The sequence below is a fragment of the Ovis canadensis genome, chromosome 5, assembly GCF_042477335.2.
Source record: "Ovis canadensis isolate MfBH-ARS-UI-01 breed Bighorn chromosome 5, ARS-UI_OviCan_v2, whole genome shotgun sequence".
Classification (NCBI taxonomy): Eukaryota; Metazoa; Chordata; class Mammalia; order Artiodactyla; family Bovidae; genus Ovis; species Ovis canadensis.
This window is the reverse complement of record NC_091249.1, coordinates 34816537-34830979: the sequence shown is the minus strand read 5'-3', so window position 1 is coordinate 34830979 and position 14443 is coordinate 34816537. Positions and strand designations below refer to the sequence as shown.

The 14443-nt window shown below is 43.6% G+C and overlaps 2 protein-coding genes and 1 long non-coding RNA gene across 8 annotated transcripts in view; 1 reads left to right on the top strand and 2 right to left on the bottom strand.

Annotated features, from left to right (window-relative positions):
- Window positions 1-1828, bottom strand: part of LOC138441089 (prolyl 4-hydroxylase subunit alpha-2) — a 145640-nt gene extending 143812 nt beyond the window's left edge. For 3 of the 6 annotated variants that reach the window (XM_069591540.1, XM_069591554.1, XM_069591545.1), the window contains exon 1: window positions 1567-1781. The gene's annotated coding sequence lies outside the window, so the exon portion shown is untranslated. Of the gene's footprint in view, window positions 1-1566 lie in introns of all 6 variants that reach the window. The other 3 variants (XM_069591550.1, XM_069591549.1, XM_069591541.1) reach the window with 2 other exon arrangements.
- Window positions 1829-3544: 1716 nt separating this feature from the next.
- LOC138441110 (uncharacterized) lies at window positions 3545-12760 on the bottom strand. Its single transcript, XR_011446602.1, has 2 exons — window positions 12659-12760; window positions 3545-4090 (listed from the first exon to the last, which is right to left on the bottom strand). It is a non-coding gene; the product is annotated as an uncharacterized lncRNA (long non-coding RNA).
- LOC138441085 (organic cation/carnitine transporter 2) overlaps window positions 9934-14443 on the top strand; it is a 26678-nt gene continuing 22168 nt past the window's right edge. The window contains exon 1 of the mRNA XM_069591526.1: window positions 9934-11107. Within this exon, the coding sequence (XP_069447627.1) occupies window positions 10715-11107 (393 nt within the window). The 5' untranslated portion in view covers window positions 9934-10714. The remainder of the gene's footprint in view (window positions 11108-14443) is intronic.

The following is a 14443-nucleotide window of genomic DNA, read 5'->3' as shown; positions in this document are numbered from 1 at the left end:
GGCTATTATTAGTATTATTATTGTAATAATACAATAGCAAAGAGGGTTGAAACTTTTCCAGGAGTTTCTAATTTCTAACCAGGCATCTAGCTCAGAAGATTAAGATCTTCAATAACTCATATTACTCGAATTTAACTCAGTCAAAACCTTCTGATATTTTCCTATGAAAGCTTACTTCAGTATGACTGTATCCTATTAGGAGACCTATGTGTTCCTATGTATCTTCTCTTTTGGTTGGTCTCATATAGACCCATGGTTATAAATACCATCCATACATTGATAACTCTATATCTCATTCAGACCTCTCCTATGATCTTCAGACTTGTATGTCCAACTGTCTCCAAACTTTATATTTAAATATTAGTTTACTTTTATATTTAAAATAAAACTATTTTGCACAGGCAAGAAAAGAAAATATAGATAAAACTGAACTTCATCAAAACTTAAAACTTCTTAACATAAAGGGATCTAATCAACAGAGTAAAAAGGCAACCCATGGAATGGCAGAAAATATTTGGGAGCTATACATCTTATAAGTGGTTAATACATAGAACATAAAAAGAACTCCTACATCACAAACAACAACAAAATCACCCAATTAAAACTGGCAAAGAATTTGGATAGACATTTCTTCAAAGAAAACACACAAATGACCAATAAGCATAAGAAATGATGCTCAACATTACTAATCATCACAAATCACAATGAGATATCACTTTGTACCTTATTATTAATAGAATAGCTACTATTTTTAGAAAAGGGGAAAGTAACAAGTCAAGGAGGATCTTGTTGCACTGTTGATGGAAATGTAAAATGGTGCAGTCCCTATGGAAAACAGTATGGCAGTTCCTCCAAAAAATTAAAACTAGAGTTACCATATAATCCAGAAACTTCATTCTGGATATACACTCAAAGAATTGAAAGCATGAACTTGAAGAGATATTTATACGCCTATATTCACACTATACACAACAGCCAAAAGATGGAAGCAACCCAAGTGTCCACTGACAGATGAATGGAAAAACAAACTGTAGAATATCATACGAACAATGGAATATTATTCAGTCCTAAAAAGGAAGAAAATCCTGACACATGCTTTAGCACACAGGAACCTTGAGGACATTATGCTTACTGAAATGAGCAGTCACAAAGGACAAATACCATACGATTCCACGTAACTGAGGTTCAAAGGATGGTCAAATGCACAGAGACAGAAAGTAGAAAGGTGGTTGCTAGGGGCTGAGGAGGGTGGGGAATGGGCAGTTATTGCTTAATGGACACAGAGTTTCAATTCTGCAAGATGGAAAGAGTTGGTGATGGTTGTAAAACATCATGAACACACTTAATGCCACTAAACTGTACTCTTAGAGTTACGATGATAAATGACGTTATGTGTATTTTATCACAATAAAATTTTTAATTAAAGTAAAATTCTTAATTTCCCAAATCCCCCACCCCACCCAATTTCCTCATTCCAAAACCTGGCACCAGGTTACTTAAGCCCCAAACCAGGAGTCATTCTTAATTCCTTCTCTCGTGCCCATATGCAATAGTAAGTCACGTTACCTTTTGCTTCCAAATTGTATTTTGAATTCACCTACTTATCTCTTCCACTCCACTTCAGGCCATCCTCCACTCTTGCCTGTGATGCTCCAAAAGTTTCCTAACCAGTCGACCTGTTTTCATTTTTTTCCTCTACGGTCAGTTCTCCACATAGCAGCCAGAGTGCTCTTTTCAGGATAGAAACCATGCCTTATCCTTTCTCTGCTTAAAAATACTCTGATGGTTTCTCATTGCACCAAGTATAAAATTCAAACTCCTTGACACTGTCTACAAAGCACTAGATGGTCTGGCCTCTTGCCAATGTCTCTGACCTTATGTCCCATCACTACTCACTTTGATCACTATGTTCCAGTAATGCTGACCTTCCCTCTGTTGCTCAAACCTCCTAAGTGCATGTCCTCACCTCATAGCCTTTGCACTTGTTCCTCTGCTTGGAACACTGTCTCCCAGTTCTTCACATGATAGACTCCTTCTCACCTCTGCTCAGGTATCACCTGCTCAGAAAAATATTTACTCACCATTCAGTCTAAAGCAGCCACCCACTGACTGTCACTCTTTACACCCTTATGCTCTTTTATCTCTACTTGGCACTTAACCACTATTTGACATTCATACTTATTTTCATAAGTTTGTGGTTGGTTTCACCATCCTCCAATTATCCTACCATCTGAGCTCCCTGAGAACAGTGTCTTTCTCAATTCCAGAACAAGGTTGGGCATATAACCTAATTTGCTGAATGAATGAAGAAGTAAATTACATTAACAATCCAATTTTCCTTCTATGTCCCAGATGCTCATAAAATCTTTTGGGGTAAATTTGTATTTCTAATATTAGCTGTCACCAAGGTCTCTTCCATCTATTCTTGAATGTGCTAACCAGCCTTTAAAATGCAAGCAACCTACTTCACATCTCATTCTCTGTAGCTGTACCTGAAGGGAACAAGTTTATATTTCTACCCCCACTTTTGTGGCAGTGAGTATTTATGTGAAATTTTTAAACTCTCATGTGTTTCTTGAAGCTAGATTGTGGGGGTTTGTATTGGAAATTACACTCATTCAAAGGAAAAGTCTGGATATCTGATAAGTCCTTTGAAAACTGTTCAAAGTATTTGATTATGTAATTTTTTAGGCTGCAGAATGTTTCAAGGCCCATTCTCTTCATGATTAGCTACCTATCTGTCCAGGACAAAATAGTCTAGCACAAATGTGATTTATCTGGCCCTTCTATTTGTGCAACTCCAATATCCAACCACAGCTGGGCTCATGAACATAGACTTCTCTCCCTTTTTTTTTTTTTTTTTCCTGAGATGTGTCTGTAGTAGACACCTGGATAACAGCACAAAAGTGCTGCATATCCACTGGCAACTGAAGTCCTGCATGCCAAGCTGAGCTGCAGCTGCTCTACGGTGCCCAAAATGCTGATATACATAGGTGATGACATGCCACTTGGGATGTTGTCTGATGATGTGAATGGAGTCCTGTTCCTTCACTCTTGAGTCATACTCTGGTGTTTTGAGGCCAAGGCAAACAATGTCTACCAGAGATCTTGGGCAAAAAATAGCTATTTAAAATTTTACTCATGGTCCCCTGTCTATAAAATCCATACACAATCTAAGGGATCACCTGAAGAGGCTAGACAGACCTTCTGCATTCTCCTCTATCCTGATGCAGAAGCTCTAATATTCGTCTAAGCCTGGACCCTCTAGTCTTTTGTTTCTCAAGAGTTCTTTAGAGCTTTCCTCTTCCTCAAGCAAGTAAGTACTGACTGCTTCATCCCACACAAGCTACAGACACATCCAAAGGTGTTTCTTTAAAGTCAGTAATCAAAATAGAACCATTAGTTATGGCTAATATTTATTTCACACTTAATGGGTCCTAGGCGCTGAGTTAAGCACTGCTCTGAGTTAAGCACTATCATCTGGAAAATTGAGGTTTGGAAAGCTTTAAAAACCTGCTAAGCTAAGACGTGAAAGAGTCAGCAGTTGAATACTGATCTTTATTCAGAGGTTATGCCTTTAACCAATACAGTATGCTATCTCTTATCAGGGAAATAAATTATAAAGCTTATCTGTAAAATTCTATTCTGTTGTTTAGAAGGTAAAACAAATCAAGGAGTTACAGATGTTTATTCTTCTGTATTTTAAGTCAACATATTGTTCAATAATCTATGTATTAGTTATATATTGCTGCATAACAAGTACCTCAAAATTTAGCAGCTTAAGACAATGAACTTTTTTTTTTTTTTGACAATGAACTTTTATCTCTTCAATTGATGAGGCTCAGGAATCTGGGAGCTACCTTAGCTGGGTGGTGCTGGCTCAGTTTCTCATGAGGTTGCAGTCAAGCTATTGGTTAGGGCTGCAGTCATCTAAAGATTCAACCGATGCTGAAGTTGCCCCTCACAAGCTCACTCATATCAGGTCAGAGAGCCTTGGTTCCTCATTGGCTGTTGGCAGAAGTCTTCATTCTTTGCCATCACTTGGGACAGTCAAAGGGCTGTTCACAACATGGCAGAAAGCTTGCTTCTCCTAAAGAAAAAGACAGACAGAGAAAAGGGTGGGAGGGGTATCTAAGAGGGAGGTCACTTAAAAATGTAATCACTGAAGTGATGAAATATCACGTGTGCTATATGCTGTTGGTCACAAAGACCAATCGCGGTACTAAGTGGGAGAAGCCTACACAAGAATATGAATACTGTCGTCAACAACAACAACAACAAAATTACAGGAGGCTGTACATAAGAATATAGTTTACCTGGGTCTTAAGAATTACAATTCAGGAGACACAGATTAGGGGAAACCTGAAGGAGTGTTCCATGGAAGAGAAAGAGCCAGGGACTTATAAAGATAAAAAGGCATGGAAGTTGTTAAAAGTTGCCTGGCAAGAGCTGTAACTGACTCTGACGCAAGTCAGAAAGCAATTGCCCTTAAGGAGCATGAGCTGTTTTAGGGTAGGAGTCTGAAAAGTAGATAGACTATTACAAGTTAAATCAGAGTAAGGGTCCCAAACTGATCACATGGACCACAGTTTTGTCTAATTCAATGAAACTATGAGCCATGCCATGTAGGGATACCCAAGATGGAGGGGTCACGGTGGAGAGTTCTGACAAAGTGTGGTCCACTGGTGAAGGGAATGGCAAACTACTTCAGTATTCTTGCCTTGAGAACCCCATGAACAGTATGAAAAGGCAAAAAGATATGACACTGAAAGATGAACTCCCCAGGTCGGTAGGTGCCCAATATGCTACTGGAGAAGAGTGAGGAAATAACTCCAGAAAGAATGAAGAGATGAAGCCAAAGCAAAAACAACACCTAGCTGTGGATGTGTCTGGTGATGGAAGTAAAGTCTGATGCTGTAAAGAACAATATTGCATAGGAACCTGGAGCATTAAGTAAATTGCATGTATCAAGGTATGTATCCATGAATCAGGCACATTGCAAGTGGTGAAACAGGAGATGGAAAGAGTGAACTTAGACATTTTGGGAATCAATGAACTAAAATGGACTGGAATGGGTGAATTTAACTCAGATGACCATTATATCTACTATTGTGGGCGAGAATCCCTTAGAAGAAATGGAGTAGCCCTCACAGTCAGTAAGAGTCTGAAATGCAGTTCAGTTCAGTTCAGTTCAGTTCAGTCGCTCAGCCATGTCTGACTCTTTGCGACCCCATGAATCGCAGCACACCAGGCCTCCCTGTCCATCACCAACTCCCGGAGTTCACTCAGACTCATGTCCATTGAGTCAGTGATGCCATCCAGCCATCTCATCCTCTGCTGTCCCCTTCTCCTCCTGCCCCCAATCCCTCCCAGCATCAGAGTCTTTTCCAATGCAGTACTTGGGTGCAATCTCAAAAACAACAGAATGATCTCTGTCTGTTTCCAAGGCAAACCATTTAATATCACAGTAATCCAAATCTATGCTTCAACCAGTAATGCTGAAAAAGCTGAGGTTGAATGGTTCTATGAAGACCTACAAGACCTTCTAGAACTAACACACAAAAAAGATGTCCTTTTCATTATAGGGGACTGGAATGCAAAAGTTGGAAGCCAAGAGATACCTGGAGTAACTGGCAAATTTGGCCTTGGAGTGCAAGCAGGGCAAAGGCTAATGGAGTTTTGCCAAGAGCATGCACTGGTCATAGCAAACACCCTCTTCCAACAACACAAGAGAAGACTCTACACATGGACATCACCAGATGGTCAATACCGAAATCAGACTGAGTATATTCTTTATAGCTGAAGATGGAAAAGCTCTATACAGTGAGCAAAAAAGAGACTGAGAGCTGACTGTGGCTCAGATCATGAATTCCTTATTGCCAAATTCAGACTTAAATTGACGAAAGTAGGGAAAACCACTAGACCATTCAGGTATGACCTAAATCAAATCCCTTATGATTATACACTGGAAGTGACAAATAGATTCAAAGGATTAGATCTGATAGACAGAGTGCCTGAAGAACTATGGACAGAGGTTCATGACATTGTACAGGAGGCAGTGATCAAGACCATCCCCAAGAAAAAGAAATGCAAAATAGTAAAATGGTTGTCTGGGGAGGCCTTACAAATAGTTGAGAAAAGAAGAAATGTTAAAGGCAAAGGAAAAAAGGAAAGATATACCCATTTGAATGCAGAGTTCCAAAGAATAGCACGGAGAGATACGAAAGCCTTCCTTGGTGATCAATGCAAAGAAATAGAGGGAAACAATAGAATGGGAAAGACTAGAGATCTATTCAAGATAGTTAGAGATACCAAGGGAACATTTCATGCAAAGATGGGCACAATAAAGAACAGAAACGGTATGGATCTTACAGAAGCAGAAGATATTAAGAAGAGGTAGCAAGAATACACAGAACTATACAAAAAAGATCTTCATGACCCAGATAACCATGATGGTGTGATCACTCACCTAGAGCCAGACATCCTGGAATGCAAAGTCAGGTAGGCCTTAGGAAGCATCACTACAAACAAAGCTAGTGGAGGTGATGGAATTCCAGTTGAACTATTTCAAATCCTACAAGATGATGCAGTGAAAGTGCTGCACTCAATATGCCTGCAAATTTGGAAAACTCGGCAGTGGTCACAGGACTGGAAAAGGTCTGTTTTCATTTCAATCCCAAAAAAGGCAATATCAAAGAATGTTCAAACTCCTGCACAATTGCACTCATCTCACACACTAGCAAAGTAATGCTCAAAGTCCTCCAAGCCAGGCTTCAACAGTACGTGAATGGTGAACTTCCAGATGTTCAAGCTGGATTTAGAAAAGGTAGAGGAACCAGAGAGCAAATTTCCAACATCTGTTGGATCATCAAAAAAGCAAGAGAATTTCAGAAAAACACCTACTTCTGCTTTATTGATTACACCAAAGCCTTTGACTGTGTGGATCACAACAAACTGTGGAAAATTCTGAAAGAGATGGAAATACCAGACCACCTTACCTGCCTCCTGAGAAATCTGTATGCAGGTTACAAAGCAACAGTTAAAACGGGACATGGAACAACAGACAGGTTCCACATTGGGAAAGGAGTACATCAAGGCTGTATATTGTCACCCTGCTTATTTAACTTATATGCCCAGTACATCATGGGAAATGCCAGGCTGGATGAAGCACAAGCTGGAGTCAAGATTGCTGGGAGAAATATCAATAACCTCAGATATGCAGATGATACATCCTTATGGCACAAACAAAAGGAGAACTACAGAGCCTCTTGATGACAGTGAAACAAGAGAGTGAAAAAGTTGGCTTAAAACTCAACATTCAGAAAACTAAGATCATGGCATCTAGTCTCATCACTTCTTGGCAAATAGATGGGGAAACATGGAAGCAGTGAGTCTTTATTTGGGGGGGGGGCTCCAAAATCACTGCAGATGGTGACTGCAGCCGTGAAACTAAAAGACGCTTGCTCCTTGGAAGAAAAGTTATGACCAACCTAGACAGCATATTAAAAAGCAGAGACATTACTTTGCCAACAAAGGTCTGAATAGTCAAAGCTATGTTTTTTCCAGTAGTCACATGTGGATGTGAGAGTTGGACCATAAAGAAAGCTGAGCACCAAAGAATTGATGCTTTTGAACTGTGGTGTTGGAGAAGACTCTTGAGAGTCCCTTGGACTGCAAGGATATCCAACCAGTCCATCCTAAAGGAGATCAGTCCTAAATATTCATTGGAAGGACTGATGCTGAAGTTGAAGCTCCAATACTTTGGCCACCTGATGTGAAGAACTGACTCATTGGAAAGGACCCTGATGCTAGGAAAAATCGAAGGTAGGAGGAGGAAGGGGATGACAGAGGATGAGATGGTTGGAATGGCATCATTGACCCAATGGACATGAGCTTGAGCAACCTGCAGGAGTTGGTGATGGACAGGGAAGCCTGGCATGCCGCAGTCCATGGGGTCACAAAGAGTCGGACACAACTGAGTGACTGAACTGAGCTGAGAGGGGTCCCCCAAATCAGCTTGAGTTTCTGGTAGGTGTTTTGGGTGACTTCATCAGGTCAAAAGGTCAGATTCCACTCAGATTAAGACATTCATAAATCAAACTTCTTTAATGGCTTCTGATTCAGTTTATAAAGTTCTCTTAGCAATACTGACTCTGTTTTGATTTTTGTTTTGTAATAACACAGGACACAATGATCATTGTGTACTATCCTGGAGACCAACTACCACATCTGCTAACATTTTAATCCATTTAATATAGGGTTCTAATCCTGAATCTGCTATCTACCATAAACATCAGTTTTATTTTCTTTTATTTTATAAAGTAAGAACATCCTAATTCAGAATCTTGAGGGTTAAAAGGACTCAGGTAACTGATTCAGATTCTGAGTTCAATGTCTTTTGAAAAGATGCAATTCAAATAATAATAACATTCAGAGAGTAATCCCTGCCCCACCAAGAACTGGAAGGCCCTGAGTTGCTCTTGGCTTTGTGCATCTGGATAAGCCATGCAAGAGAAATGGTTTTTCAAGACCTGCAACCTCTCTGGCAGCCTACTGAATTGTTTCTAAACCCTTTCAGGTCTGTTTTCTGACGCCCAATTGATTATTTCTTAAAATAAGACTTTTTCACCTCCTTTGGTCTGGACATAGGTCAGCATTTTTCTCACAGCTTTCATTTATTTTGCAATATTAAAACAATTCTGAAAGTTTATTTTAAAAGTTTATGGAAGCATCGTTTTCCTTTCTGTTAGCTCCAGCAAAGGACTGTTACTTGAGATAAGATCCTAGAAAGGATTAAGTACATTTAATCCTAGCCAGGAATCTTCAGGAGGCAATAACAGTAGCAGGTTACAGTTGGTGTAAACAAGCAAGACCTGTTTAGTAAGACTAAAACCTGTATTAAGAATTTGAGCCTAATTTTTTTTTAAAATCCTTGCCCCATAATAAACATTTTATGGAAATGTTTATTTCTTTGTGTAAAACATCCTGTCAAGGATAGCTTCTCCTCTATTTTTATTTTCAGTGTAGAATCCATCACAATTGGTTTAGCCAACAGGTTATATTTTAAAGTGAAAGTTTAGTTCTCCATCACTAAGCCACTACTATTACAAAAAGGAAAATGCCCCAATGTTAAATTTAACAACCCTAACTCTTAAAGGCCTTAGAACAGCGCTGTCCAATAAAACAGCCCATAAGCTACATGTGGCTACTGAGCTCTTAAAAGTGTGGCTAATCCAAACTGAAATGTGCTATAAGATTACACACTAGATTCTTATGATTTAGTATGAAAATTATAAAAATATAAGATCTTATATAAAAATGTAATCTATTACAATAATTTCTATATTGATCACATTATGAAATATGTTATGGGTATATTGGGTTAAATAAATGTTATTAAAGTTAATTTCACCTGTTTCTTTTGACTTTATTATGTAGGTTTGCTCTACACAATACATTTGAATTTCATATGTCCTTGTGCACATTTTATTAGTATAAAATTATACATTGTTTGCGAGTTCTCTAGTGGTCCAAAGCTTAGGATTTCCAGCTTTCACTGCCGTAGCCAGAGGTTCAGTCCCCTGATCTGGAACTGAGATTCCACAGGCTTCATGGTTTGGTCAAAAAAAATTTCTTGTATATAAGAAATTCAAATTTTAACTGGGTGTCCTACACTTTTACCTGCTAGATCTGGTAACTTAATTAATATGACTACTAGAAAACTTTAAATTACAAATGTAGCTACTTAACCTATCGGACAGTGCAGCTTTAGAAACACGTAGTTGCTTTTTAAAATTACCCTTCAACTCTTAACTCTGTGCAGAAATAACTGATCTGAGGAACATTTAATCCTAGGCTGAGATCGTCAATAACCCTGAAGTTAAAATTTGACATTTGCTTGAATAAGTTAAAGGACAACAAAAAGGGCCTGTTACAGACCACAATGTGAAAAGGCGTGCGGATTAGAATTAAGTCGTTGCTCCCAGTCTCCCCACTGGGGTAGTTAAGGGTTCCGGTTTCAAAATAATCACGGTCTCTTTTACAAAAATGGGCGGTGTCAAGGTCAGTACACTAACTACGAGACCCTGGGCGGGTCACCTACCCCTTTAGGCCTCTGTAAAGGGAGGGGTGGGGGAAGGGACGCGGCAGTCTTTTTAACACCTGAGCCTAGCTGCCGGCTCGCCCACTCGGGCGCTCCCCGGGCTCCGCGCCGGGCCAGCGAGCTTGGCCTCAGACGCCGGCGAGGTCACAAGTCTCGCGGCCTTCCTCGGCCCAGCGAGGGCTCCTTCCGCTGTAACCTCAGGGCTTGGCCCACGGAGGCGAGCGGAGACCGAGAGCGCCCGGGGGGCAGCGACCAGCCGGAGCCCCAGGTGCGCCGGAGGCCCGGGCCCGCCCACCGCCGTCACGCGCGGTCCAGCCCCACCCCCGGCCACGCCGCACCACTGGCGGGCTGGGCGGGCTTGGCGGCTCAGGCCCAGAGCCCGCCCCGGCCTCGCGCACTATGTAAGGCCAGTGGCTTCGGCCGCGACGGCGGCAGGAGCTCGCGAACCTGTTCAGTCAGCGGGCCGGCCCCAAGCCCCCAACCTTACTCGGTCGCGTTGTGGGGATCCGCCGCGCACGCGCGCAGGCTCGCCACGCTCCGCCCACGCGCGCCGCCGCGTCCTCCGACCCCCGGCTGCGGGCCGCGCGCCGCGCGCCGGCAGCTCAAGACAGCATGCGGGACTACGACGAAGTGACCGCCTTCCTGGGCGAGTGGGGGCCCTTTCAGCGCCTCATCTTCTTCCTGCTCAGCGCCAGCATCATCCCCAACGGCTTCAATGGCCTGTCGTCCGTGTTCTTTACGGCGACCCCGGAACACCACTGCCGGGTGCCGGACACCGCGAACCTGAGCAGCGCGTGGCGCAACCACAGTGTCCCCGTGCGGCTGCAGGACGGGCGCGAGGTGCCTCAGAGCTGCCGCCGCTACCGACTCGCTACGATCGTCAACTTCTCGGCGCTCGGGCTGGAGCCGGGGCGCGATGTGGACCTGGAGCAGCTGGAGCAGGAGGGCTGCCTGGATGGCTGGGAATTTAGCCAGGACATCTACCTGTCCACCATCGTCACCGAGGTGGGTACCAGCTCCGCGCCCAGGGCCTGAGACCTAGACGTAGGCAGGACCTTCAGTGTCTTTAAAGTCGCGCAATCCACCCGCCAAGGTGAGTGCTGGATGCTGTCACTCCCTCTCGGCGGACTCACTACATACTGGTGATGGACATCCTCCAGCCAGGTGGCTCAGGAGCACTTTTCCTGGTGACTTCCAGAGAGATGGTGGCCATCGCAGCACGGTTGTCAGTCTGGCCACCCATCCTTGTTAGCTACCTTGGAGAGGAAGCCAAGAAGGCCCTGGCAATTCCTTGTAAATACTCTAAGATACTGAGTAGTCAGTCATTCCCCATAAAAAATTGTTTACTTTTTACTCATGGTCAGTTATCATTAGTCTTTTAGGATTCTGTGCATCTGAAGATCCATTTGGAGTGATTTCTTGACCTGGAATGTTTTAGGGTATTCTAAGGAAATCTCTTTGCCCAGATTTAGTTAAAGCATACAGCCTTAGCTCATCGGAAACAGGGGGAAACCCTTTCTCATTCCCCAGTCCCTTGGATTTTCCTTTTGGGTGTCCTTTTCTATCCCCAGTGACCTTGTAGTCATTAAAGCTGGGTGTATGATGTGATATTTATGGATGCATGTGGTTCTGCTTTGCATCTTACTCCAGCTCTGGCACTCTGACTCTGTGTAGTCTCAGCAGAACTGAGCAAGCAGGACATTGAAAAGAGCACTTATTGAAAGACTCTTGGGTGCCCAGGTTCACTGAGTGTCAGGAACAGGGGTTTGAAGAGTAGGGAAGGCTTCTTGGGGAAGGAGGCTTGTCGATGAGTCTGGGGTGTATAGTTCAACAGAGACAAAGTCTGGAACAGCAAGACACAACCTGACATAAGGTCAGGATTCACAGGGAAGAGGCTGAAGGGAATGTCCATAGTTCCTGGTATGGCATCAAACCCTACTGGAGCCTCAAGGAGGTTTACATGGGTTCTGGAGACTGTGTGTGTATGTTGCTCCTGGGGGTTGTCACCCTTCAAGGTAGTCTGAGTGCTGCCGCAACAAACGTGTGTGTGTTGTGTTTTGTATATTTGGACATTTGATGTCCCCAGCATCTGTGCCTCCTTATTCCACATGTGTGTAGTAGGAGTGTGAGAAGAGCCCCACTGGGATCTCAGCAAGTGACACCATTCAGGTGTCCTCAGGCACTGCTGCTTCAGAGAACAGGCACTGGTTGGAGGTAGTTGACTGATCTGTGGCCGAAGCGTGCACCAAGTATTAAAACTTGTGAGGGTTATCACAAACCCTCAATCCTAGCCTCCCGAGCGAGTCTGGCACCCTCCTGGAAGCCAGTGAGCATTGTGAAAGTAGAGGCTGTCCCTCAGATTGCAGGCAAAGACCACGGAGGGGAAGCCATACTCCATGACTTAGAAGTCCTGCAAATTCTGCATCAGGCTGCCTGCGGAAGGAGAAGGCAGTGAAGTCAGGAGGAGCTTGTGGCATTTCTTAAGACTTTGCCCTAACCCCTAATATTTCTGACTTACTCTAATCATTTGCTCTTTCTTTGCTGTCCCCACCCTACCTTTGGCTGAGAGCAGTGATGGCATTGATGAGCTCCCAAAGGCAAACTGTTCCAGAAGGGTCCTTGAGCTATGTTGCTACCAATATCAGCCTTTCCTTTTGCATATTTAGGCTGTTTCTTTAGCTGTCTAAACAGTTTCGTAAGAGCTCTGTGCCCTTTCACCTACTTCCAGGTTGTCAGTCTTTGCAGGGAGGCAAGATTAATACATTACTTAGCTCTTTGTCTCAGGATGCTGGTATGTCAGGCTTTTAGGCTCAAGGCTGCTCATTCTCTTCTGGTGAACAGTCACTGCTGGAAGCTGTTACATTAACATTCTGATGGCTCCATTTTTCTAAGGCCCATTTTCCTTCAATCAGGCCTGCCTGGCTGACCACTGCAGCTAGTCCTGTGCCTGTTAAATGTCTTCAAGCCTGCCCTCTCCCCCAAATCATGCCTAGAGGTATTTGTAAGTACACTGGTATGGAATTCCTATTCATGTTTTTCAGCAGAAGATGAAAACCCCCGGTTTCCTGTTTGATTTTTTTTTTCTTTGTTGGAGTTGAGTGCACACATAGTACTAAACTTTGTGGTGCCCTTATATCTTGCATATCCTGACATTGATGCTGGATGCAGATTAACATGCTGGATGAACATTTTTGTTGAATGGATTAGGGAATAATTTTGAAATCTTCTCCACCGTGGGAGAACTGAAGAAGAAAAGGACTGGTTTAACTCATAGAAGAGAAACTCAGGGTGGTCAAAAAGCATTAAGTGGAATATTTCAAAGTAAATGTAACCCCCCACTCCAGAGACTGGGGCTTGTGCCCGTGTGGATCTGCAACAAGGTGTTGGGATTGGCAGAAAGAAGGGGACACTGTTTATAAGGTGAAAGAGGTTGTTCTCCCATGTTTCTGGAATAGGTGGTTCGTGAGCTTCTAGGCTGAACCCTTCTGTAGCCCTTCCGTCACCCCAGGGGTGCTGGGGCATCAGCCACTCCACTGTGCAGTGGCGTTCCAATCCCTGAGTGTTCCTTGGCCCAGCACTGCCTCCTTCTCTGGGAACATGGGTGGTTTTTCAGGCTGCCTGGGTCACCTGCTGTTTGGTGTTGCCATAGCACAGCCTGTGGCTGTAGAGTTTTCCTTTGGAAATGTGTAGCTACCCCGGCACTCATGAGTTAGGGTCTCTTCAGCCAAAAATCCAGCAGTTCTCTGGGTCCCCTTTCCCTTGCCAGTCTCTGCTTCCCAGAAGCCCCCTGCCCCGGCCTTTGGCAACACTCTTACTCACTCCCTGTTGTCCTGGAAAGCCTCTTTTTCTCGACCAGCTTTTCCATCAGCCTTATCTCTTAAGTGCATAGTCTTAGAAAATAGGAGAACACCCACTGTTATCTCCACATCCACCTAAAGAAAAAGCTACATCAACTGGGGAGGCAGGCCCCGGGCTGACTGACTATAGGGTGCGGAGACCAAGGAGACCTGGAGCCAGTGCCTCACTGCTCTGCCTTTGTGACTCGCCTCACTCTAGGGAAGTGCGGGCCCTCTTCCCTGCCCCTGCAGCTCATGGCAAATCCCTGAGGGCCCCTGTGTACATACAGTCACAGCAGACCCATCTGACCGTGAGCGGTCAGACTGAGACTCTAGCTAGCTGAGAACCAACACCCTGGGTCAAAGTTCTGAGAGCTGACACAGAGAAGGGATGAGGGAGAAAGGAAAATAATCTGTTCTTGAGAATGAAGTTCAGGGTTCATCTGGGCTTTGGGCAGCCAAGCCCAAGGACGAAACCCAAGGGACAGTATGGTTTGGAAGGTTA